The 25,914-nt window shown below is 35.2% G+C and overlaps 2 protein-coding genes across 2 annotated transcripts in view; one reads left to right on the forward strand and one right to left on the reverse strand.

The window, feature by feature from the left end:
- Nucleotides 1-25,914, reverse strand: part of LOC141376079 (uncharacterized) — a 996,984-nt gene that overhangs the window by 567,646 nt on the left and 403,424 nt on the right. Inside the window, exon 2 of the mRNA XM_087267545.1 lies at nt 20,030-20,188. The gene's annotated coding sequence lies outside the window, so the exon portion shown is untranslated. The remainder of the gene's footprint in view (nt 1-20,029; nt 20,189-25,914) is intronic.
- si:dkey-230p4.1 overlaps nt 1-25,914 on the forward strand; it is a 64,288-nt gene that overhangs the window by 6,624 nt on the left and 31,750 nt on the right. The window contains exons 6-8 of the mRNA XM_087267539.1: nt 2,107-2,272; nt 4,737-4,843; nt 25,539-25,787. Coding sequence (XP_087123665.1) covers nt 2,107-2,272; nt 4,737-4,843; nt 25,539-25,787 — 522 coding nt within the window. The remainder of the gene's footprint in view (nt 1-2,106; nt 2,273-4,736; nt 4,844-25,538; nt 25,788-25,914) is intronic.

The following is a 25,914-nucleotide window of genomic DNA, read 5'->3' on the forward strand; positions in this document are numbered from 1 at the left end:
TCATTTATTATTTTGCCACAGCTCTGTTCTTTTTATTTATTTTCTCGCAGACCCATCAGCAAAATGCAGTCCGCAGGTTAATGATGACAGCAGCACCTTAGTGAATATAAGAATTCGAATAATTAATATTAATGAATATTACACCTACTTACAGAAAATCAGATTCACTACATTAATAAATCTGACATAACTTGATCAGAAATCTAAAAAGGGAAGAAAAAGTTTAGGCAAAGAGCCAAAGTCTTGCAAGTAACAGTACAATGCTTATTTTTTATTCCACACGCGCCAACATAACATCGCCATTGTAGTCCAGTGGTCGGCACGTTGCGTTCGAACATCACCTAAATAATAATTATTTTTTTTTTTTCAGTTTTAGATTTTTTTAAGACATATAGTATTTTAAAGACTTATACTACTGTTTGGGATTCTTATGTAGGTGTACATATTTTATTTTTATTTTTTGTGTGACCACCGTTACAAAGGACTGGATATCTATAAAGAATTTTGCATAGAATATACATTCAGATATTGCAGGACATTGTGATGTTTTAAAGAATAGTGTTGGAGATTTAGCTACCCTTTAATGTTCTCATATTTATGAAAAACATTTGTTCTGAAGTTGTAAAGCAGCTGTTTCCTTAAAATAGCAGTGATAGTGTTATTAGAAATTGAATTGGAAATTACGTTATTTTAATATATTCAGTTGTGAACTGAGGTGGGCTGGTCTAAGGCTTAAAACTCCAGGGCTAAAAAGGAGTCCCACTCCGGCCCTGTTAAGCGTGCTTCTGGTTTGTATGGTGCCATCCTTTTATACAGTATTCAAACCTTTGAATACAGGTATGGCTTTAATGTTATAAGTTGCATAAGTTACTGCTGATATACTTGGGTATGTCTCGATCAAGATAGCTTGTAGTATATTTCTAAATATATGAATCAACATTTAGGCAGTTCATCAGGGTTGTTCTCCAAAGTGATATTTTTAGCTGGCAAAGGATATCTACTTTTGGAGATAACGTTCCCATGCCTCTTCCAGGTTGCAATTGTAGAATAAGTGGTTGCGATTGTTGAACAATTGGTTAGAACTTTCATCTGGACCGTATCCTCTTTTAATGCCAGCAGATGACTGACTCACTTCAGTACGCCATCTTTGACCTCTTCAAATTGTCTGTCAGAGATGCCTTTCTCATCTCTTATGCATCTTCTCATTGCTAATAGCTGTTTATGTAAACATAGGAGCATCCAAATATATAAGTGAATATATATATATATATATATATATATATATATATATATATATATATATATATATATATACATACAATTTACAATTAATGTCATTAAATCAACCAGACACTACAAAAAAACTGTAGTGAAGTAGCATAATCATAAGAAAAGGCATGTTCTCTGTGAGCTGCCCCTTACTCTGTTTCATACAACCATGATTTTAAGATTTTCCATAAACATGATTTCAGTCCCATAGGATGTTATGAAGACGACAACTCCACCTTCTTTGTTGTGAATACATGCCCTATAATGGCGAAACATATATATATATATATATATATATATATATATATATATATATATATATATATATATATATATATATATATATATATATATATATATATATACACTGTGCCTTTAACAGTTTTGTATAAAAATATATTCTGAGAAGAAGAATATTTAGATATTTGGTAATACAAAATATTTTTAAAATACTAAAACTGATTAGATTTGTCTTACTATTGCATGTGCTCAAGAAACAATGAATTGGCTAGGAAATGAATGTCAATATATGGTATGCTTGAAATATGGTATCATATTTGAAACACTTCTCTTTTCTTTGATGCATATCATATGTAATTTTCGCAGGTTAATTTCATCATTAACCTGCGTACTGCAAAATACATTGAAATTTTAAAGATATTGAGCAGTATTTAGAGTCAAGTATTTCAATTACTTAATGAGTAAATACATTTTAATTATACAGTAATCAGAAAAGTCATTTAAAACAGTTTAAGAATTAATGATTTTTTATGTGACTTTTCCAACACTGCTTAGCAATTGCAATGCCATGATTGTGTTGTTTGTTGACTGGAGCAGGAGTTTGGGGCTGTCGGAGGTCAGCGCTCTCCTGCGGAGTCAGCTGAGTCAATCAACTGAAGCTAATGAAGCCTTGAGGGACGACCTGCGAAAGCTGACAGCTGATTGGTCCAAAGCTGTGGAGGAGGTGGTGCAGAAGGAAATCGATTGGCAGAAAGAGAAAGAGGTAAGGATGGGATTGACATGTATTTGTTGTTTGGTTGTTTTGAGCTTGATTCCTATGTATCAAAGGCTACACATGTACTCATTTATACATTCACTGGCCACTTTATTAAGTACACCTGACTAGTCGTGGGTTGGACCCCCTTTTGCCTTCAGAACTGCCTTAATACTTCATGGCATAAATTTAATAAGTTTCTAGAAATATTCCTCAGAGATTTTGGTCCATATTGCCATGATTCTTCATGCAGTAGCTCCAGATTTGTCAGCTGCACATCCATGATGTGAATCTCATGTTCCACCATGTCCCAAAGGTGTTCTATTAGATTGAGATCTGGTGACTGTGGAGGCCATTTGAGTACAGTGAACTCAATGTTATGTTCAAGAAACCTGTCTGAGATGAGTCGCGCTTTTGGCATGGCGCATTATCCTGCTGAAAGTAGCCATCAGATGATGAGTACACTGTGGTCATAAAGAGATGGTCAGCAACAATACTCAGGTAGGCTTTGGCCTTGATATAATGCTCAGGATGGGTCCATGCTTTTATGTTGTTGACGCCGAATTCTGACCCTACCATCCGAATGTCGAAGCAGAAATTGAGACTCATCAAACCAGACAATGTTTTTCCAATCTTCTGTTGTTTAATTTTGGTGAGTGTGTACAAACTGTAGCCTCAGTTTCCTGGTCTTAGCTGACAGGAGTGGCACCTGTTGTGGTCTTCTGCTGCTGTAGCCCATCTGCCTCAAGGTTTGACGTGTTGTGCGTTCAGTGTTGCCTTTGTCAGCTGGAAACAGTCTGGCTATTCTCCTCTGACCTTTGGCATCAACTAGGCGTTTGAGCCCGCAGACTTTAGCTGTAAACCCTAAAGATTGTATTGCGTGGAAATCCCAGTAGATCAGCAGTTTCTGAAATACTCAGACCAGCCCGTCACTTAAATCACCTTTTTTTCCCCATTCGGATGCTCTGTTTGAACTGCAGCAGATCGTCTTGACCATGTCAACATGCCTAAATACATTAAGTTGCTGCCATGTGATTGTGTGTGTGTGTGTATATCAGGGCCCGAAATTAACCTGTTTGCTTGGTAGCACCGGTGCTTCTAACTTTAAAAATGTAGGCGCATCAGCCAAAATTTAGGCGCACCCACCAATTATGAGCACCGTTACTACAAGTTTTATACAAACATATTTATTGTATTTGAAATCAACACTAATCAAACTAGCAAGCAAAAAAAAATTAATACAAGTATGCAAGCGTGAGAAAAATATGTCTCAACGAAATCCCGTTATCACAAGAAAATACATTTTTATAACATAACTGAGTGACCACGGAGTGCTCACCGGCCCTGCACGCACTGCTTGAATGAATCTGTTAACGATATGACTGCATGACTGTGCTGTTCTCACAAGTGCTGTCTGATATTGCACTGATGCTTTTGACACATACTGTGCCTTATTATATGCATACATGTTAATAGCAATACCGTAATATATATATATATATATATATATATATATATATATATATATATATATATATATATATATATATATATATATATATATATATAAACAAATACAGAAACATTGAAAATACAAAGCTTTATACTGCTTATCGAAATTCAACCAAAAATACTAATATGATTTTTACCCATATTACAGTCGATATTCAGTCGATATTTTGGCATTACAGGTACCATAGAAACAGATTATTTTAGGTTCCAGGCATGTAAAAGCAGCAGAATCGCACTGAAATGGCATAATTACTATAATTCCAATGTGCCGCTTTAAATGCGGTTGTCAAATTTGCAGTGCATGTATGACCTTACAAGCAGGTTCACGAGCATTCGGTAGTTGCTTAGTGATGGCTACATTTTTCTCAGTTGATTTGTATCAGAGCATTAGGGAACGTGTGGTATTATATTGTCACCAGGCAACTGTGCCGTACAACACAAAGTTCAGTGTGAGGATCTTCCATTAGTGGATAGGTGTAAAAATACATTTCTGTGTGTTTCACACGGTTAATAAATATATTTATTTTGTTTTCTTCCCTCAAATAATTGGAGATTTTGTTTGTGGACTTTTAAAATAAAGTTTGCGTTCAGTCATTTTTCACAAACATGTTTAGCAATGCATCTCATTTGACTAACAATGCTGTTCTTATGCGTCGTTAGGTGTTATTCAAAGGTTTGGTGAAGGCTTGGATACATTCAGCATTTTCTCACACATTTGTAGGTGTAAAAATGTATGAGTGCCACTGAATTATCCTGCTCAGGTTTTGTAAATATAGCTGCTAGATGTTGCTTTCTTGTGCTTCCACTGACAGACGCAGATGGATGATTGTTTTTGTATGTGTCAGTCTATGTCACATGTTTCTCATGTGTCTGTAGCCTTCAAAGCAGAAGCACTTACTGGTTTATATAATATTGTAGCAGTGCTTTATTTCTGAAATTATTAATTTTATTTTGAATACAGGTTTTGACAGGCTACATAGGGAAGGAGCACAGCAGGTTGATGACGTTGTGGGGACGCGTGGTCACGCTCAGACGCCAGTGTCACTCTCTGAAGACTGCTACTGACAAGTGAGGACAGATAATCTGATTTATTCTCACAGAAACAAATATGTGGATGTTTTTGCATTAGGTTAGCTAAAATTGACTACTCTTAGATTTTAATTAGGCTGGCTTGTGTAGCAAGCCAGACTACTGTTATCCTATTAAACTTATTATTATTAGGCTGGCTTGTGTAGCAAGCCAGACTACTGTTATCCTATTAAACTTAATATTATTAGGCTGGCTTGTGTAGCAAGCCAGACTACTGTTATCCTATTAAACTTATTATTATTTTTATTAATATTATTATTCTTCTTCTGAGACTAAAAATTAAACTCTATCTCCACCTAGACCTTTCAAGCTATGACCATCAAACTCGGGTCAGACCTTCGAACTATTCTGACTCGAGTTGCTATATCCTTTCCGACTGATCCGACTTTCGGTTTTCCGAAAAACGTCCCGGGACCGTCGGAAAAATCCCATAGACGTAACATTGGATCAAACTTTGTGACCTCATAACTCCGCATCAGAATGTCACACAGACTTCTAACTGGGCTCATTTAACTCAGACTATCAAACTGCCAATGACTGATCACCTTTAAACTTTCTGGCCACGCCCTAGCAACCACTTTTGAACCCTAGAAACCGTCCCATAGACTTCCATTGCAAAATACTCTCATTGACTTTACATGGGATCAAACTTTGTGAGCTCATAACTCTGCATCAGACTGTCCTACAGACTAATGGCTGAGCTCATTTAACTCAGTCTAGCCAGCAGCCAATCACTGATGGCCTTTTAACTTACTAGCCACACCCTAACAACCAGATACTGCACCCTAGCAACTGTCCCATAGACTGCAATTAAAGAGGTTCAGACTGATATTGTCATGCTGCAGTGTGATAGAGACATGGGGGTTGTTTTTAACTGTTCATACTGGCAAGAAGCTTTGATACATCATCAGTCTAAGCTGTCAATCAACTCCATAGCAACAAAACAGACTAACCTAGCAACAATATAACAGCAGCTATATCTCAGCATCAGAACATCGTAGAGAGGCGGGGGTTGGCTTGTTTGACTCATGCTCGCACTCTATCTATCTATCTATCTATCTATCTATCTATCTATCTATCTATCTATCTATCTATCTATCTATCTATCTATCTATCTATCTATCTATCTATCTATCTATCTATCTATTTATCTATCTATCTATCTATCTATCTATCTATCTATCTATCTATCTATCTATCTATCTATCTATCTATCTATCTATCTCTATCTATTTATCTATCTCTAACTATCTATCTATCTATCTATCTATCTATCTATCTATCTATCTATCTATCTATCTATCTATCTATCTATCTATCTATCTATCTATCTATCTATCTATCTATCTATCTATCTATCTATCTATCTATCTATCTACCTATCTATCTATCTATCTATCTATCTATCTATCTATCTATCTATCTATCTATCTATCTATCTATCTATCTATCTATCTATCTATCTATCTATCTATCTATCTATCTATCTATCCATCATGCTAACAACATGCTAATTCATGCTAGAATCATGCTAGTTACATGCTAATTCATGCTAGAATCATGCTAGTCACATGCTAATTCATGCTAGAATCATGCTAGTTACATGCCAATTCATGCTAGAATCATGCTAGTCACATGCTAATTCATGCTAGGATCATGCCAGTCACATGCTAATTCATACTAGAATCATGCTAACAACATGCTAATTCATGCTAGAATCATGCTAGTCACATGCTAATTCATGCTAGAATCATGCTAACAACATGCTAATTCAGGCTAGAATCATGCTAGTAACATGCTAATTCATGTTAAACTTATGCTAACAACATGCTAATTCGTGCTAGAATCATGCTAGTAGCATGCTAATTCATGTTAGAATCATGCTAACAACATGCTAATTTATGCTAGAATCATGCTAGTAACATGCTAATTCATGCTAGAATCATGCTAACAACATGCTAATTCATGCTAGAATCATGCTAGTCACATGCTAATTCATGCTAGAATCGTGCTAACAACATGCTAAAATCATGCTAGTAACATGCTAATTCATGTTAAAATCATGCTAGGTACATGCTAATTCATACTAGAATCATGCTAGTAACATGCTAATTCATGCTAGAATCGTGCTATTAACATGCTAATTCATGCTAGAATCATGCTAACAACATGCTAATTCATGCTAGAATCGTGCTAATTCATGCTAAAATCATGCTAGTAACATGCTAATTCATGTTAAAATCATGCTAGGTACATGCTAATTCATACTAGAATCATGCTAGTAACATGCTAATTCATGCTAGAATCGTACTAGTAACATGCTAATTCATACTAGAATCATGCTAGTAACATGCTAATTCATGCTAGAATCATGCTAGTAACATGCTAATTCATGCTAGAATCGTGCTAACAACATGCTAAATCATGCTAGAATCATGCTAACAACATGCTAAATCATGCTAGAATCATGCTAACAACATGCTAATTCATGCTAGAATCATGCTAACAACATGCTAATTCATGCTAGAATCATGCTAACATTATGCTAATTCATGCTAGAATCATGCTAACAACATCCATCTATCTATCTATCTATCTATCTATCTATCTATCTATCTATCTATCTATCTATCTATCTATCTATCTATCTATCTATCTATCTATCTATCTATCTATCTATCTATCTTTTCATACTTTTTAAAACTGTTTAAATAAACTATTACCGTCAGGCTTTCACAAGCCAGCCTCAAAGTTTGTTCTCAAACTTTAAGAATCTAGTTAGGCTGGCTTGAGAAACAAGCCAGACTACTGAAATCCTATTTAAACTTATTATTTTTTTTATATATTATTCTTCTTCTTCTGAGACTAAAATTCAAAATCTATCTCCTCCTAGAGCTTTCGAGCTATGACCACCAAACTCACACCAGACCTCCAAACTATTCTGACTCATTATGCCATATCTTTTCTGACTGATCCGACTTTCGATTTTCCGAAAAACGTCCCGGGACCGTCAGAAAAATCCCATAGACTTAACATTGGACCAAACTTCGTGACCTCATAACTCTGCATCAGACTGTCACACAGACTTCTAACTGGGCTCATTTAACTCAGACTACCTAACTGCCAATAACTGATGAGCTTTTAACTTTCTGGCCACGCCCTAGCAACCACTTTTGGACCCTAGAAACTGCCCCATAGACTTCCATTCAAAAGACTTTCATTGACTTAACATGGGATCAAACTTTGTGAGCTCATAACTCTGCATCAGACTGTCATACAGACTAATGGCTGAGCTCATTTAACTCAGACTACCAAACTGCCAATAACTAAAGAGCTTTTAACTTTCTAGCCACACCCTAACTACCAGATACTGCACCCTAGCAACAACTGTCCCATAGGCTTTTACTGCAAAAGACTGTCATTGACTTAATAGATTTAACTTTGTGACCTCAAAACTATCTATCTATCCTTTTTCAAACTGCTTTTATCTATCTATCTATCTATCTATCTATCTATCTATCTATCTATCTATCTATCTATCTATCTATCTATCTATCTATCTATCTATCTATCTATCTATCTATCTATCTATAAACTGCTTTAATCTATCTATCTATCTATCTATCTATCTATCTATCTATCTATCTATCTATCTATCTATCTATCTATCTATCTATCTATCTATCTATCTATCTATCTATCTATCTATCTATCTATCTATCTATCTATCTATCTATAAACTGTTTTTATCTATCTATCTATCTATCTATCTATCTATCTATCTATCTATCTATCTATCTATCTATCTATCTATCTATCTATCTATCTATCTATCTATCTATCTATCTATCTATCTATCTATCTATCTATATATAAACTGCTTTAATCTATCTATCTATCTATCTATCTATCTATCTATCTATCTATCTATCTATCTATCTATCTATCTATCTATCTATCTATCTATCTATCTATCTATCTATCTATCTATCTATATATAAACTGCTTTAATCTATCTATCTATCTATCTATCTATCTATCTATCTATCTATCTATCTATCTATCTATCTATCTATCTATCTATCTATCTATCTATCTATCTATCTATCTATCTATCTATCTATCTATCTATCTATCTATAAACTGTTTTTATCTATCTATCTATCTATCTATCTATCTATCTATCTATCTATCTATCTATCTATCTATCTATCTATCTATCTATCTATCTATCTATATATAAACTGCTTTAATCTATCTATCTATCTATCTATCTATCTATCTATCTATTCTATCTATCTATCTATCTATCTATCTATTCTATTCTATTCTATCTATCTATCTATCTATCTATCTATTCTATCTATCTATCTATAAATCTGCTTTAATCTATTCTATCTATTCTATTCTATTCTATTCTATTCTATTCTATTCGATTCTATTCTATTCTATTCTATTCTATTCGATTCGATTCGATTCGATTCGATTCGATCGATCTATTCTATCTATTCTATATAAACTGCTTTAATCTATCTATCTATTCTATTCTATTCTATTCTATTCTATTCTATTCTATTCTATTCTATTCTATTCGATTCTATTCGATTCTATTCTATTCTATTCGATTCTATTCTATTCGATTCGATTCTATTCTATTCGATCTATAAATCGCTTTAATCTATTCTATTCTATTCGATTCGATTCGATCTATTCTATTCTATATCTATTCGATTCGATTCTATTCTATTCGATTCTATTCGATTCGATTCTATTCTATTCTATTCTATTCGATTCGATTCTATTCTATTCTATTATAAACTGCTTTAATCTATCTATCTATCTATTCGATCTATCTATTCTATTCTATTCTATCTATTCGATTCGATTCTATTCTATTCTATTCGATTCTATTCTATTCTATTCGATTCTATTATAAATCGCTTTAATCTATCTATCGATTCGATTCTATTCGATTCGATTCGATTCGATTCGATTCGATTCGATTCGATTCGATTCTATTCGATTCTATTCTATTCGATTCTATTCGATTCGATTCGATTCGATTCGATTCGATCTGATCTATCTGATTATATATAAATCGAATCTTTAATCTATCTATCTATTCGATTCGATTCGATTCGATTCTATTCGATTCGATTCTATTCGATTCGATTCGATTCTATTCGATTCGATTCGATTCGATTCGATTCGATTCGATTCGATTCGATTCGATTCGATTCGATTCTATTGATAAATCGCTTTAATCTATCTATTCGATTCTATTCGATTCTATTCGATTCTATTCGATTCGATTCGATTCGATTCGATTCGATTCGATTCGATTCGATTCGATTCGATTCGATTCGATTCGATTCGATTCGATTCGATTCGATTCTATTCGATTCGATTCGATCTATAAATCTGCTTTAATCTATATTCTATTCGATTCTATTCGATTCGATTCTATTCGATTCTATTCTATTCGATTCTATTCGATTCTATTCTCGATTCGATTCGATCTATAAACTGTTTCTATTCTATTCGATTCTATTCTATTCTATCTATATATATTGTATTCTATATATATATATATATATATATCTATCTATTCTATTCGATACTTTTTATCTATCTATCTATCTATCTATCTATCTATCTATCTATCTATCTATCTATCTATCTATCTATCTATCTATCTATCTATCTATCTATCTATCTATCTATCTATCTATAAACTGTTTTTATCTATCTATCTATCTATCTATCTATCTATCTATCTATCTATCTATCTATCTATCTATCTATCTATCTATCTATCTATCTATCTATCTATCTATCTATCTATCTATCTATCTATCTATCTATCTATATATAAACTGCTTTAATCTATCTATCTATCTATCTATCTATCTATCTATCTATCTATCTATCTATCTATCTATCTATCTATCTATCTATCTATCTATCTATCTATCTATCTATCTATCTATCTATCTATCTATATATAAACTGCTTTAATCTATCTATCTATCTATCTATCTATCTATCTATCTATCTATCTATCTATCTATCTATCTATCTATCTATCTATCTATCTATCTATCTATCTATCTATAAACTGTTTTTATCTATCTATCTATCTATCTATCTATCTATCTATCTATCTATCTATCTATCTATCTATCTATCTATCTATCTATCTATCTATCTATCTATCTATCTATATATAAACTGCTTTAATCTATCTATCTATCTATCTATCTATCTATCTATCTATCTATCTATCTATCTATCTATCTATCTATCTATCTATCTATCTATCTATCTATCTATCTATCTATCTATCTATCTATCTATCTATCTATAAACTGCTTTTTATCTATCTATCTATCTATCTATCTATCTATCTATCTATCTATCTATCTATCTATCTATAAACTGCTTTAATCTATCTATCTATCTATCTATCTATCTATCTATCTATCTATCTATCTATCTATCTATCTATCTATCTATCTATCTATCTATCTATCTATCTATCTATCTATCTATCTATCGTTTCATACTTTTTAAAACTGTGTAAATTAAACAAACTATTTCCAACAGACTTTCTCAAGCCAGCCTAAAGTTTGTCTCGACGAACTTTAATAATCTAGTTATTAGGCTGGCTTGAGAAACAAGCCAGACTACTGAAATCCTATTTAAACTTATTATTTTTTTTATATATTATTCTTCTTCTTCTGAGACTAAAATTCAAAATCTATCTCCTCCTAGAGCTTTCGAGCTATGACCCCCAAACTCACACCAGACCTCCAAACTATTCTGACTCGGTATGCCATATCTTTTCCGACTGATCCGACTTTCGATTTTCCGAAAAACGTCCCGGGACCGTCGGAAAAATCCCATAGACTTAACATTGGACCAAACTTTGTGACCTCATAACTCAGCATCAGACTGTCACACAGACTTCTAACTGGGCTCATTTAACTCAGACTACCTAACTGCCAATAACTGATGAGGTTTTAACTTTCTGGCCACGCCCTAGCAACCACTTTTGGACCCTAGAAACTGTCCCATAGACTTCCATTCAAAGGACTCTCTTGACTTAACATGGGATCAAACTTTGTGAGCTTATAACTCTGCATCAGACTGTCATACAGACTAATGGCTGAGCTCATTTAACTCAGACTACCAAACTGCCAATCACTGATGAGCTTTTAACTTTCTAGCCACACCCTAACTACCAGAAACTGCACCCTAGCAACTGTCCTATAGACTTTTATTGCAAAAGACTGTCATTGACTTAACAATAGATCTAACTTTGTGACCTCAAAACTATCTATCTATCTATCCTTTTTCAAACTGCTTTTATCTATCTATCTATCTATCTATCTATCTATCTATCTATCTATCTATCTATCTATCTATCTATCTATCTATCTATCTATCTATCTATCTATCAACTGTTTTTATCTATCTATCTATCTATCTATCTATCTATCTATCTATCTATCTATCTATCTATCTATCTATCTATCTATCTATCTATCTATCAACTGTTTTTATCTATCTATCTATCTATCTATCTATCTATCTATCTATCTATCTATCTATCTATCTATCTATCTATCTATCTATCTATCTATCTATCTATCTATCTATCTATCTATCTATCTATCTATCAACTGTTTTTATCTATCTATCTATCTATCTATCTATCTATCTATCTATCTATCTATCTATCTATCTATCTATCTATCTATCTATCTATCTATCTATCTATCTATCTATCTATCTATCTATCTATCTATCTATCTATCTATCTATCTATCTATCTATCTATCTATAAACTGTTTTTATCTATCTATCTATCTATCTATCTATCTATCTATCTATCTATCTATCTATCTATCTATCTATCTATCTATCTATCTATCTATCTATCTATCTATCTATCTATCTATCTATCTATCTATCTATCTATCTATCTATAAACTGTTTTTATCTATCTATCTATCTATCTATCTATCTATCTATCTATCTATCTATCTATCTATCTATCTATCTATCTATCTATCTATCTATCTATCTATCTATCTATCTATAAACTGCTTTATCTATCTATCTATCTATCTATCTATCTATCTATCTATCTATCTATCTATCTATCTATCTATCTATCTATCTATCTATCTATCTATCTATCTATCTATCTATCTATCTATCTATCTATCTATATCTATCTATCTTCGTTTCATACTTTTTAAAACTGTTTAAATTAAACAAACTATTTCCAACAGACTTTCTCAAGCCTTGTGAGACTTCTAATTGGGCTCATTTAACTCAGACTATCAAACTGCCAATGACTGATCACCTTTAAACTTTCTAGCCACGCCCTAGCAACCACTTTTGGACCCTAGTAACTGTCCCATAGACTTCCATTCAATAGACTCTCATTGACTTAACATGGGATCAAACTTTGTGAGCTCATAACTCTGAATCAGACTATCCTACAGACTAATGGCTGAGCTCATTTAACTCCGAATACCAAACTGCCAATAACTGATGAGCTTTTAACTTTCTAGCCACACCCCAAACTACCACATACTGCACCCTAGCAACTGTCCCATAGACTTCCATTACAAAGACTCTCATTGACTTTACATGGGATCAAACTTTGTGAGCTAATAACTCTGAAACAGACTATCCTACAGACTAATGGCTGAGCTCATTTAACTCTGACTACCAATCTGCCAATAACTGATGAGCTTTTAACTTTGTAGCCACACCCCTAACTACCACATACTGCACCCTAGCAACTGTCCCGTAGACTTCCATTACAAAAGACTCTCATTGACTTAACATGGGATCAAACTTTGTGAGCTCATAACTCTGCATCAGACTGTCCTACAGACTTATGGCTGAGCTCATTTAACTCCGACTACCAATCTGCCAATAACTAATGAGCTTTTAACTTTCTAGCCACACCCCTAACTACCACATACTGCACCCTAGCAACTGTCCCGTAGACTTCTATTACAAAAGACTCTCATTGACTTTACATGGGATCAAACTTTGTGAGCTCATAACTCAGCATCAGACTGTCATAGAGACTAATGGCTGAGCTCATTTAACTCAGTCTAGCCAGCAGCCAATCACTGATGGCCTTTTAACTTTCTAGCCACACCCCTAACTACCACATACTGCACCCTAGCAACTGTCCTATAGACAGTAATTAGCTGTGCTATCAAATGCTTATAATTCTAACATGCTAATGACATGCCAATCATGCTAGCAACATGCTACTCATATGCTAATCATGCTAATGACATGCTAACTCATACTGGAAACATGCTAATGACATGCTAATTTGTACTAGAATCATGCTAGTAACATGCTAATTCATACTAGACTGATGTTAATAACTGGCCTACATGCATATCTTTGCTTAGCATTGTCCTATTGACTTGGGGGATGGCTCATCTGACTCAGACAACCAATGAGCATCTCAATATGATAATGAAGCTCACAAGCCACGCCCCCAAATTGATTCCATAGACTTCCATTAAAATAGGCCAAGATGCATATCTTTGCATAGCAGTGTCATAGAGACATGGGGGTTGGTTCATTTGACTTAGACAGCCAACCACATTCAAGTGCACTCTGTAACCTCGCCCATAGCAACAAAACAAAGTACCCTAGCAACCATTCATCAACAGCTATATCTCAGCATCTGAACATCGTAGAGACTTGGAGATTGGCTCGTTTGACTCATGCTAGCAAACGGAACTTCCTATATGCTACACATGCTAGCAGTGATTAGCTACATGCTAATATTGACTAGCCAAGTACTGTAACTTGCTAGACATGCTTACTTAGTTTAAATGTTTTATCAAGCATGTATGTGAGGCTTGCCTAGTAACCACCCAGGGTACCCTAGCAACTGCCTAGCAACCACCAAAATTACCCTAGCAACCGCCTAGCAACGGCCTAGTAATGCCTTAGTAAGGGCCTAGCGACCACTCAGGACACCCTAGCAACCGCCTAGCAACGCCTTAGCAACCAATTAGAATACCCTAGCAACCACCTAGCAACACCTTAGCAACCACATAGCAACCACTTGAGACACCTTAGCAACCGCCTAGCAACACCTTAGCAACCACCTAGCAACCACTCAGAACACCCTAGCAACTGCCTAGCAACGCCTTAGCAACCACCTAGCAACCACTCAGGACACCCTAGCAACCACCTAGCGATGCCTTAGCAACCACCTAGCAACCACTCAGGACACCCTAGCAACCCCCTAGCAACGCCTTAGCAACCACTCAGAATACCCTAGCAACTACCTAGCAACCACTTAGGACACCTTAGCAACCACCTAGCAACCACTCAGAACACCCTAGCAACCGCCTAGCAACACCTTAGCAACCACTTAGCAACCACTCAGGACACCCTAACAACTGCCTAGCAACGACTTAGTAACCACTCAGAATACCCTAGCAACCACCTAAGCATGCTATGTGACATGCTAATACATACTAGAATCATGCTAGTAACATGCTAATTCATACTACAATCATGCTCATAACATGCTAATTTATAATAGAATCTTGCTAATAACATGCTAATTCATGCTAGAATCATGCTAGTAACATGCTTATTCATGCTAGAATCATGATAGTAACATGCTAATTTATACTAGAATCATGCTAGTAACATGCTAATTCATACTAGAATCATGCTAGTAACATGCTAATTCATACTAGAATCATGCTAGTAAAATGCTAATGCATGCTCGAATCATGCTAATAACATGCTGATTCACGCTAGAATCATGCTAGTAACATGTTAATTCATACTATAACCATGCTAATAACATGCTAATTCATGCTAGAATCATGCTAATAACATGCTAATTCACACTAGAATCATGCTAATTCAAACTAGAATCATGCTAGTAACAGGCTAATTCATACTAGAATCATGCTAGTAACATGCTAATGCATGCTAGAATCATTCCAGTAACATGCTAATTCATGCTAGAATCATACTAGTAACATGCTAATTCATGCTAGAATCATGCTAGTAGCATGCTAACTCATACTAGAATCATGCTAGTGACATGCTAATTTATTCTAGAATCATGCTAGCAACATGCTTATTCATGCTAGAATCATGCTAATAACATGCTAATTCATACTAGAATCATGCTAATAACATGCTAATTTGTACTACACTCATGCTAATAACATGCTAATCCACGCTAGAACCATGCTAATTCATGCTAGAATCATGCTAATAACATGCTACTTATACTTTTTCAAACTGTTTTTAAACTAAATAAACTATTACCAACAGGCTTTGTCAAGCCAGCCTCAAAGTTTGTCTCGACGAACTTTACTGTCTAGTTATATTTTCTTCTTCTGAGACTAAAAATTAAACTCTATCTCGTCCTAGGCCTTTGAAGCTATGACCATCAAACTCGGGTCAGACCTCCGAACTATTCTGACTCGAGTTGCTATATCCTTTCCGACTGATCCGACTTTCGGTTTTCCGAAAAACGTCCCGGGACCGTCGGAAAAATCCCATAGACGTAACATTGGATCAAACTTTGTGACCTCATAACTCCGCATCAGAATGTCACACAGACTTCTAACTGGGCTCATTTAACTCAGACTATCAAACTGCCAATGACTGATCATCTTTAAACTTTCTGGCCACGCCCTAGCAACCACTTTTGGACCCTAGAAACCGTCCCATAGACTTCCATTGCAAAAGACTCTCATTGACTTTACATGGGATCAAACTTTGTGAGCTCATAACTCTGCATCAAACTGTCCTACAGACTAATGGCTGAGCTCATTTAACTCAGTCTAGCCAGCAGCCAATCACTGATGGCCTTTTAACTTTCTAGCCACACCCTAACGACCAGATACTGCTCCCTAGCAACTGTCCCATAGACTGCCATTAAAGAGGTTCAGACTGATATTGTCATGCTGCAGTGTGATAGAGACATGAGGGTTGTTTTTAACTGTTCATACTGGCAAGAAGCTTTGATACATCATCAGTCTAAGCTGTCAATCAACTCCATAGCAACAAAACAGACTAACCTAGCAACGATATTGCACCAGCTATATCTCAGCATCAGAACATCGTAGAGAGGCGGGGGTTGGCTTGTTTGACTCATGCTCGCACACCATCTATCTATCTATCTATCTATCTATCTATCTATCTATCTATCTATCTATCTATCTATCTATCTATCTATCTATCTATCTATCTATCTATCTATCTATCTATCTATCTATCCATCATGCTAAGGACATGCTAATTCATGCTAGAATCATGCTAGTTACATGCTAATTCATGCTAGAATCATGCTAGTCACATGCTAATTTATGCTAAAATCATGCTAGACACATGCTAATTCATACTAGAATCATGCTAACAACATGCTAATTCATGCTAGAATCATGCTAGTCACATGCTAATTCATACTAGAATCATGCTAACAACATGCTAATTCATGCTAGAATCATGCTAGTCACATGCTAGAATCATGCTAGAATCATGCCAGTAACATGCTAATTCATGTTAGAATCATGTTAACAACATGCTAATTCATGCTAGAATCATGCTAATTCATGCTAGAATCATGCTAACAACATGCTAATTCATTCTAGAATCATGCTAGTAACATGCTAATTCATGCTAGAAGCATGCTAAAAACATGCTAATTCATGCTAGAATCATGCTAGTAACATGCTAATTCATGCTAGAATCATGCTAGTAACATGCTAATTCATGCTAGAATCATGCTAAGAACATGCTAATTCATGCTAGAATCATGCTAACAACATGCTAATTCATGCTAGAATCGTGTTAATTCAAGCTAAAATCATGCTAGTAACATGCTAATTCATGTTAAAATCATGCTAGGTACATGCTAATTCATGCTAGAATCGTGCTAACAACATGCTAATTCATGCTAGAATCATGCTAACAACATGCTAATTCATGCTAGAATCATGCTAGTAACATGCTAATTCATACTAAAATCATGCTAACAACATGCTAATTCATGCTAAAATCATGTTAGTAACATGCTAATTCATGCTAGAATCATGCTAACAACATGCTTATCTATCTATCTATCTATCTATCTATCTATCTATCTATCTATCTATCTATCTATCTATCTATCTATCTATCTTTTCATACTTTTTAAAACTAAAACTACTTTTTAAACTAAATAAACTATTACCGTCAGGCTTTCACAAGCCAGCCTCAAAGTTTGTTCTCAAACTTTAAGAATCTAGTTAATATTATTATTATTCTTCTTCTGAGACTAAAAATTAAACTCTATCTCGTCCTAGGCCTTTCAAGCTATGACCATCAAACTCGGGTCAGACCTCCGAACTATTCTGACTCGAGTTGCTATATCCTTTCCGACTGATCCGACTTTCGGTTTTCCGAAAAACGTCCCGGGACCGTCGGAAAAATCCCATAGACGTAACATTGGATCAAACTTTGTGACCTCATAACTCCGCATCAGAATGTCACACAGACTTCTAACTGGGCTCATTTAACTCAGACTATCAAACTGCCAATGACTGACCACCTTTAAACTTTCTGGCCACGCCCTAGCAACCACTTTTGGACCCTAGAAACCGTCCCATAGACTTCCATTGCAAAATACTCTCATTGACTTTGCATGGGATCAAACTTTGTGAGCTCATAACTCTGCATCAGACTGTCCTACAGACTAATGATTGAGCTCATTTAACTCAGTCTAGCCAGCAGCCAATCACTGATGTCCTTTTAACTTTCTAGCCACACCCTAACAACCAGATACTGCACCCTAGCAACTGTCCCATAGACTGCCATTAAAGAGGTTCAGACTGATATTGTCATGCTGCAGTGTGATAGAGACATGGGGGTTGTTTTTAACTGTTCATACTGGCAAGAAGCTTTGATACATCATCAGTCTAAGCTGTCAATCAACTCCATAGCAACAAAACAGACTAACCTAGCAACGATATAACAGCAGCTATATCTCAGCATCAGAACATCGTAGAGAGGTGGGGGTTGGCTTGTTTGACTCATGCTCGCACACCATCTATCTATCTATCTATCTATCTATCTATCTATCTATCTATCTATCTATCTATCTATCTATCTATATCTATCTATCTATCTATCTATCTATCTATCTATCTATCTATCTATCTATCTATCTATCTATCTATCTATCTATCTATAAACTGCTTCTATCTATCTATCTATCATTCTATCTATCTATCTATCTATCTATCTATCTATCTATCTATCTATCTATCTATCTATCTATCTATCATGCTAACAACATGCTAGAAACATGCTAGTTACATGCTAATTCATGCTAGAATCATGCTAGTCACATGCTAATTCATGCTAGAATCATGCTAGTCACATGCTAATCATGCTAGAATCATGCTAACAACATGCTAATTCATGCTAGAATCATGTTAGTCACATGCCAATTCATGCTAACAACATGCTAATTCATGCTAGAATCATGCTAGTAACATGCTAATTCATGTTAGAATCATGCTAACAACATGCTAATTCATGCTAGAATCATGCTAGTAGCATGCTAATTCATGTTAGAATCATGCTAACAACATGCTAATTCATGCTAGAATCATGCTAGTTACATGCTAATTCATGCTAGAATCATGCTAATCACATGCTAATTCATGCTAGAATCATGCTAGTTACATGCTAATTCATGCTAGAATCATGCTAGTCTCATGCTAATTCATGCTAGAATCATGCTAGTAACATGCTAGTTCATGCTAGAATCATGCTAACAACATGCTAATTCATGCTAGAATCGTGCTAATTCATGCCAAAATCATGCTAGTAACATGCTAATTCATGCTAGAATCTTGCTAGTAACATGCTAATTCATGCTAGAATCGTGCTAGTAACATGCTAATTCATACTAGAATCATGCTAGTAACATGCTAATTCATGCTAGAATTATGCTAACAACATGCTAATTCATGCTAGAATCATGCTAGTAACATGCTAATTCATGCTAGAATCGTGCTAACAACATGCTAAATCATGCTAGAATCATGCTAACAACATGCTAAATCATGCTAGAATCATGCTAACAACATGCTAATTCATGCTAGAATCATGCTAACAACATGCTAATTCATGCTAGAATCATGCTAACATTATGCTAATTCATGCTAGAATCATGCTAACATCTATCTATCTATCTATCTATCTATCTATCTATCTATCTATCTATCTATCTATCTATCTATCTATCTATCTATCTATCTATCTATCTTTTCATACTTTTTAAAACTGTTTAAATAAACTATTACCGTCAGGCTTTCACAAGCCAGCCTCAAAGTTTGTTCTCAAACTTTAAGAATCTAGTTGCTCTTGTTATGCTTGGTTGAAAGGATACTTCACGCGACACAAAAAAGTTAAAAGCAGTCACTGATATCCATAGTAGGAATTTAAGATATAGTGGAAGTCAATGGCTGTTATTTTCAATATTCTCCAGTATATACTCCTTTGTGTTTAATGGAACAAAGGAATTCTGACAGGTTTGGAACAATTGGAGAATGAGTAAATGATCAGAGTTTGTTTTATTTTTGTGTGAACTATCTTTTTAATGATTTCAAATTTTGTTTTGGATGTCTTGCACAACATGTTTCCATAAATCCAAGGTCAAAAATGCTGTTTTCTTAAGATATAGTCTTATACAGAGTGCAGCATCTTCTCTCACATTGTTTATTCAAGGATACTGCCTTTCTAAAGCTCCTCCTTTGCAAAATTGTCCTTTGTTTTGATTGATCAGATGGATCAAACTTTTGTTTATGGTCTACCACTTAAAGTGTGCATCAGGCACCAAAGGTCTGCTAAGCCTCTTTTTACTAGTATATTAGAATACGGTGTTCGAAAGCGCAAGATGAAAACATCAAGATGGATATAAAATGAACTACCACACGATGGATAAATCCTAGGTACAGCTGTATTGTAATGGATGAAAAGAGCTGCAGTGTTTTCCCTACTTACAGAAACCTTTTTGCATTGATAGAACACACTGGTTCCCATTAAATTATATTTATTTTTCTTCTTTATTTTTCTTCCTAATCTTCCGATTCTGGGTAAAATGAGAATCATGATTTTTTTTTAACCTAAAGTAAAGATCACGATTCTCTCACGATTCTGTAGATGTAAAATAAAGCTTAATATGATATTATTGTTTTTTTTCTCAAACATATGGTAAACAACAATATTAATATTATGTGTAGGTCTACTGGTTTCTATAAATAGTTCTATTCTACTTATAATAATTCTGATGTTAAATTATGTTTGAGATATAGGCCTATGCTTGCAATCTGTCATTGAGAACATTATTAGACCATTTAATTCACTGGTAAAATCAACATTATATAGGCTATAGTAGTTATACTGACACTGTAAACATTTATTTTCATGCACAACTGTGTGTTCGCTATGAAAGAAAAAACATGTCAAATGCTTGTCACATTCTTAACTCTAAAATGCGATATGATTATTTAAATGATGTGCTCGCTTTCGGTTTCATTTTCACTGTAAAGTACTGTTCATTCTTCGCGCACGGCTATCAAACGATCACTCTGTGCCACAAACTGAATATTATTTACAGCTTTATTACCTGTTACTCACAGCATATGCAGGTTCTGTTCACTAAAGTAGATGCACACGCGTCTGTAGGGGGCTTGCCTGCAGTCGGCAGCTCACGTCACGTGTGATTTCCCGGCCGCGAATACCGCATTATATGAAGACAAATGACATTTTTAGGTGAATTATACCTTATAAATACAGTATTTGACTCTTTTAACATCATTTGGAGGTGTCCATGTCGCTGAGCAACGTGTGTGAAACAATGAAAAGACTTGTGCAGCCGCCTTTACTTCTTTCCTGAACTTGAAAATATGATTGGCAGGATTAAGATTGTCAAGAGGATCGAATCGAGATCGCGATCTTTTTTCGATTAATTGTGCAGCTCTATCCTGAACATATGGAATGGGAAACAGATTTCTAAAACATGGGACACTGAAGATTTAGGGCGTACTCACACTATGTAAAGTTGACGTGAACCAGGCCAAAGCAAGCTTGTCCCCGCTCTCGTCTCCCCCATACGGCCCGCACTCACATTACATTCGGGCCTGGGCGCGCTTACGTCATTGAGTGCTTTCGCTCAGCACAGTGGAGATTTCTTTAGTTACATCATTTTGGTCGTTTGAGATGCAGTGACACGCAGTCAAATATTTCGCCGAACAAAACAGCCACTTTTGACTTTCATAAGCAACCATAAAGTTCTCGTGCTGCAGGAATTAGGAGGTTTGCTGAAGGTGCAGCTGTCGTGCAGTGAGGGGTTTGCGTCTTTAATAAACTACGACAGTGTGTGTTCATTAAACAGTAAGAATGATTAATAAATCCATATAAAACAGTCCCTTAAATGTCACGTCTCGTCTTTAGTTTTGGGCTGTGGCGTGCTTTGCACTCACAGTACAAGCGTACCACACCAAAGCCCAAGTAAACTGTGCTCTGGCACACCTCTTCCAACCGGGCCAGGGCCGGCCAAGTGAATTGTGCCTGAGCCCGATTCAGAGCACTCACACTTCTCAAACGATCTGGGAAACGGGCCTGAGGACGGTTCGGATAGCATAGTGTGAGTAGGCCCTTAAGAATGATACTGACAAATCAGCTTTCCATCTCAGGAATAATTAACAAATTAAATCTAATAAAGATAAAACACCTAAATATAAAAATTATTTAAAGTTAAAGGCACAATCTGTCAGATTTTATCATTCAAATGTCTGTGTTATATACAGTAGTCGACATTTGTATTGGATCATCTCCTTTCATCAAAGTTGTCCTAAGATTATTTAACAACAGCCTTTTTAAGTCAGAGGACAGTTTTGAAAAACTTGTTTGTTTTTTTATAAATGTTGACAAGGCGACACTGAGGTTCAAACCCCGGGTGGGTCAGTTGGCATTTCTGTGTGCAGTTTGCATGTTTTCCTCGTGTTCACATGGGTTTCCTCCAGGTCCTCTGGTTTCCCCCACAGTCTAAAGACATGTGCTATAGGTGACTTGAATAAACTAAATTGGCTGTAGTGTATGTGTGTGTATGCTAGAGTGTATAGGCGTTTCTCAGTGCTAGGTTGCGGTTGGAAGGGCATCCCCTGTGTAAAACATATGCTGGATAAGTTAATTTTGCTGTGGCAACCCCTGATTGATAAAGGGACTAAGCTAAAGGAAAATTAAAGAATAAATGTTGCTGTAATTATATACTGACTTGTGTAATTATGTTACGCCCCGTGTGGCTCGGATGATTAAAAGGGCTAAACATAATTGTGACAACCCAATGTTTTTAAAATTCCCCAAAGACATTAGCTGCCATAGATCGACACAGACAATGGTCGTGGCAAAAAGTGGTTTCGCTTTAAAAAATACTATTTTACCACTCAAAGTATATTTACAAATGTTTATAATAAATGCAAAATAAGCAAGCAAATCAATTTAAACAAACCTGATAGAGGGAAGGAAAATAAATGGTGCCAAATCAAACACCCGCTAACCAAACCCTCCCCACCCCTAAAAAACTAAAGAGAATTCTGAAGATAGAAAAAAAACATCTTCAGCGTCACACGCCCCTTACTGAACTGCACTTGCTAGCAAAAACTTACAGCAAAAAGTGTAGCATCCGCTTCTGACCTAATGGATTAACAGAGAATCATCTATCCGCTTGTTAAGTGTGACGTCATGCAAAGCGGCTTCCGGGTCCAAGTGCTTTGTTCAACTGTTTGGGGAGACTCATGAAATGGTAATTATAAACGTTTACAAAGTGATTTAATACTTTCAAAAATCACGATCGCAATATATATGTCCATGCCTAATATCCGATGGCCAGAAAGTGATTCATTTTTTTATAAATTGTTAAAATTTTGGTATTTGTGATGCAGCAAGCCCAGAGATTGTTGTGTACACTATCCCTTTATATAAAATTAACTTTAATGTGTGATATGAATTAAAAGTGATCATAAACAAATAACTCAAATGAGTGGCGGCTTGGACCCGGAAACAGTATTACATACGTCACCAACACGTCATCACTTAACAAGCGGATGTGTGTGTAAAATTCATGTGACATACTCCACTTTCACTTCCCTTAGATTTAAGCAGATTTAGCTTGGATATTCTGAGGTACAAAAAAAAAAATTAACAGAACAGGCACAAAAAGTCACAAGGAAAGACAGAGCAGTGACAAGAGACAAGGATACCCCCTCAGTGTGGCATCCTCTTCTGATCGGTCCAGTCGTGAAAACGCAAGCCAATCGAAACATAGATTTTAGAAAAACAGCAGACAGCAAATAAAAATGGAAAGGGGAGGAGAGAACAACAGAGCAACAACCCGAGGCATTTAACAAATTATATCACAGCAAATGTTTTGAAGAATGTTCAAATCCAGACAAATAAGCAATTTTAACTAGTGACACAGATCATGTCCTGTGTCGCCATGCTAAAAACATCATACACCCTCAATTTCCAGTTTGATTTTATAGAAAATTTTATAGAAAATGCTTTTTTTTTTTTTTGTTATAGAAAATTATTTTATATAAATTGTCTTCTACTACTGCCTTTGTTTGTTGTGAATACAAGCCCTCTAGTAGCGAAAAATAATAGTCAGTCTTTATACACTGTCTTTTAAAATAATATTTCACGTTGCTGATATTCTTGTATTTTTGTTCATATAAATGCAGGCTGTCCTGTTTTTATTGACTACAGAAGCCTTTTTTTATTATATTAACTGCCTTAAAGACATTTTTAACAAAGTATCACCAGGAAAATTGTTTAAAAAAATGTATTATCGCCAAAAATCTTATTGAATTAAATTTTAAGCTTTCAGTTGTTTGTTATTTTTAATTGTATATTTATTAATGTTCTTGCCATGCATTAATGTTAAAATGTTCTTGCCATGAAAATAGCCTTGGTTGCTGACTAGACATGGGAAGATAACTGGCTTCAAGGTTTACCGCGGTTTGGAAAAGTCAAGGTTTTAAAACGGCAAAGATTTTCTGTTAAAGCGTTCCTGAGGTATATGTAAAAAAAAATTCATGCCTATTTTATTTCTTTTTTTAAGGCAACAGTACCTCCTGCAGAAAAGAAACCTCCACATCAAAAGCTACTGCTCCAAAATATTTTAAATGTTTCTTAATATAAAATAATATATTAATATATTGTGTTCAATGGGGGAAAAGTTCTTGTTTTTTACCAAGACATTTAAAAATAACTTATTTTGGAGCATTAATCACAATACCGTGATACTGTGATATTTTTATACGGTTTTATAGGTTATCTTACAGTCAGAATCTTAGTCCGAATCCATCATCATCATCATCATCATATAAATGCAGTCTTTTTCAGCATAATAAACCTTCAAAAACAATTTATACATGTTCTTTTTTATGTGAAGCTGCTTTGACACAATCTACATTGTAAAAAAAGCACTACATAAAAAAATAAAGGTGAATTGAATGTTCAGTGGTTGTGCATTCAATCTCTAGTCTACACCATCAATTAAATGTGCATGTGTTGTGTTTTTGTGTGGCAGGGACTTGTGGGAGCTGAAAGCAGAGTTCTCTCGTCTCTCTTCATCTCTCCTCTCTGTATGGGCTTCTCCTCTATCGGCTCCCAAGCTGACTCATAACTCCTCCTTATCCCAGTCCACTTCAGCACAACCCCTCTCCACCACCCAGGGCCCGCTGTCTCTTGATGATCTGAACCATGAACAGACAGACGAGAGGAAGTCCAGTGAATTAAAAGCAGACATCGAGTCTGAAACCCTGGAGCTCAGAAACAGGTCACTTCAGGATTCATACATGATATTACATGATATTGGACTGTGCGTCTGCATTCAAAATAATAAACAATTTAAAAGTGTAGATAAATACAATAAAGAAAAAAGTTACAATTGAAATAAACAGTGT

This window comes from Danio rerio, chromosome 9 (genome assembly GCF_052040795.2).
Source record: "Danio rerio strain M-AB ecotype USA chromosome 9, GRCz13ab, whole genome shotgun sequence".
NCBI lineage: Eukaryota > Metazoa > Chordata > Actinopteri > Cypriniformes > Danionidae > Danio > Danio rerio.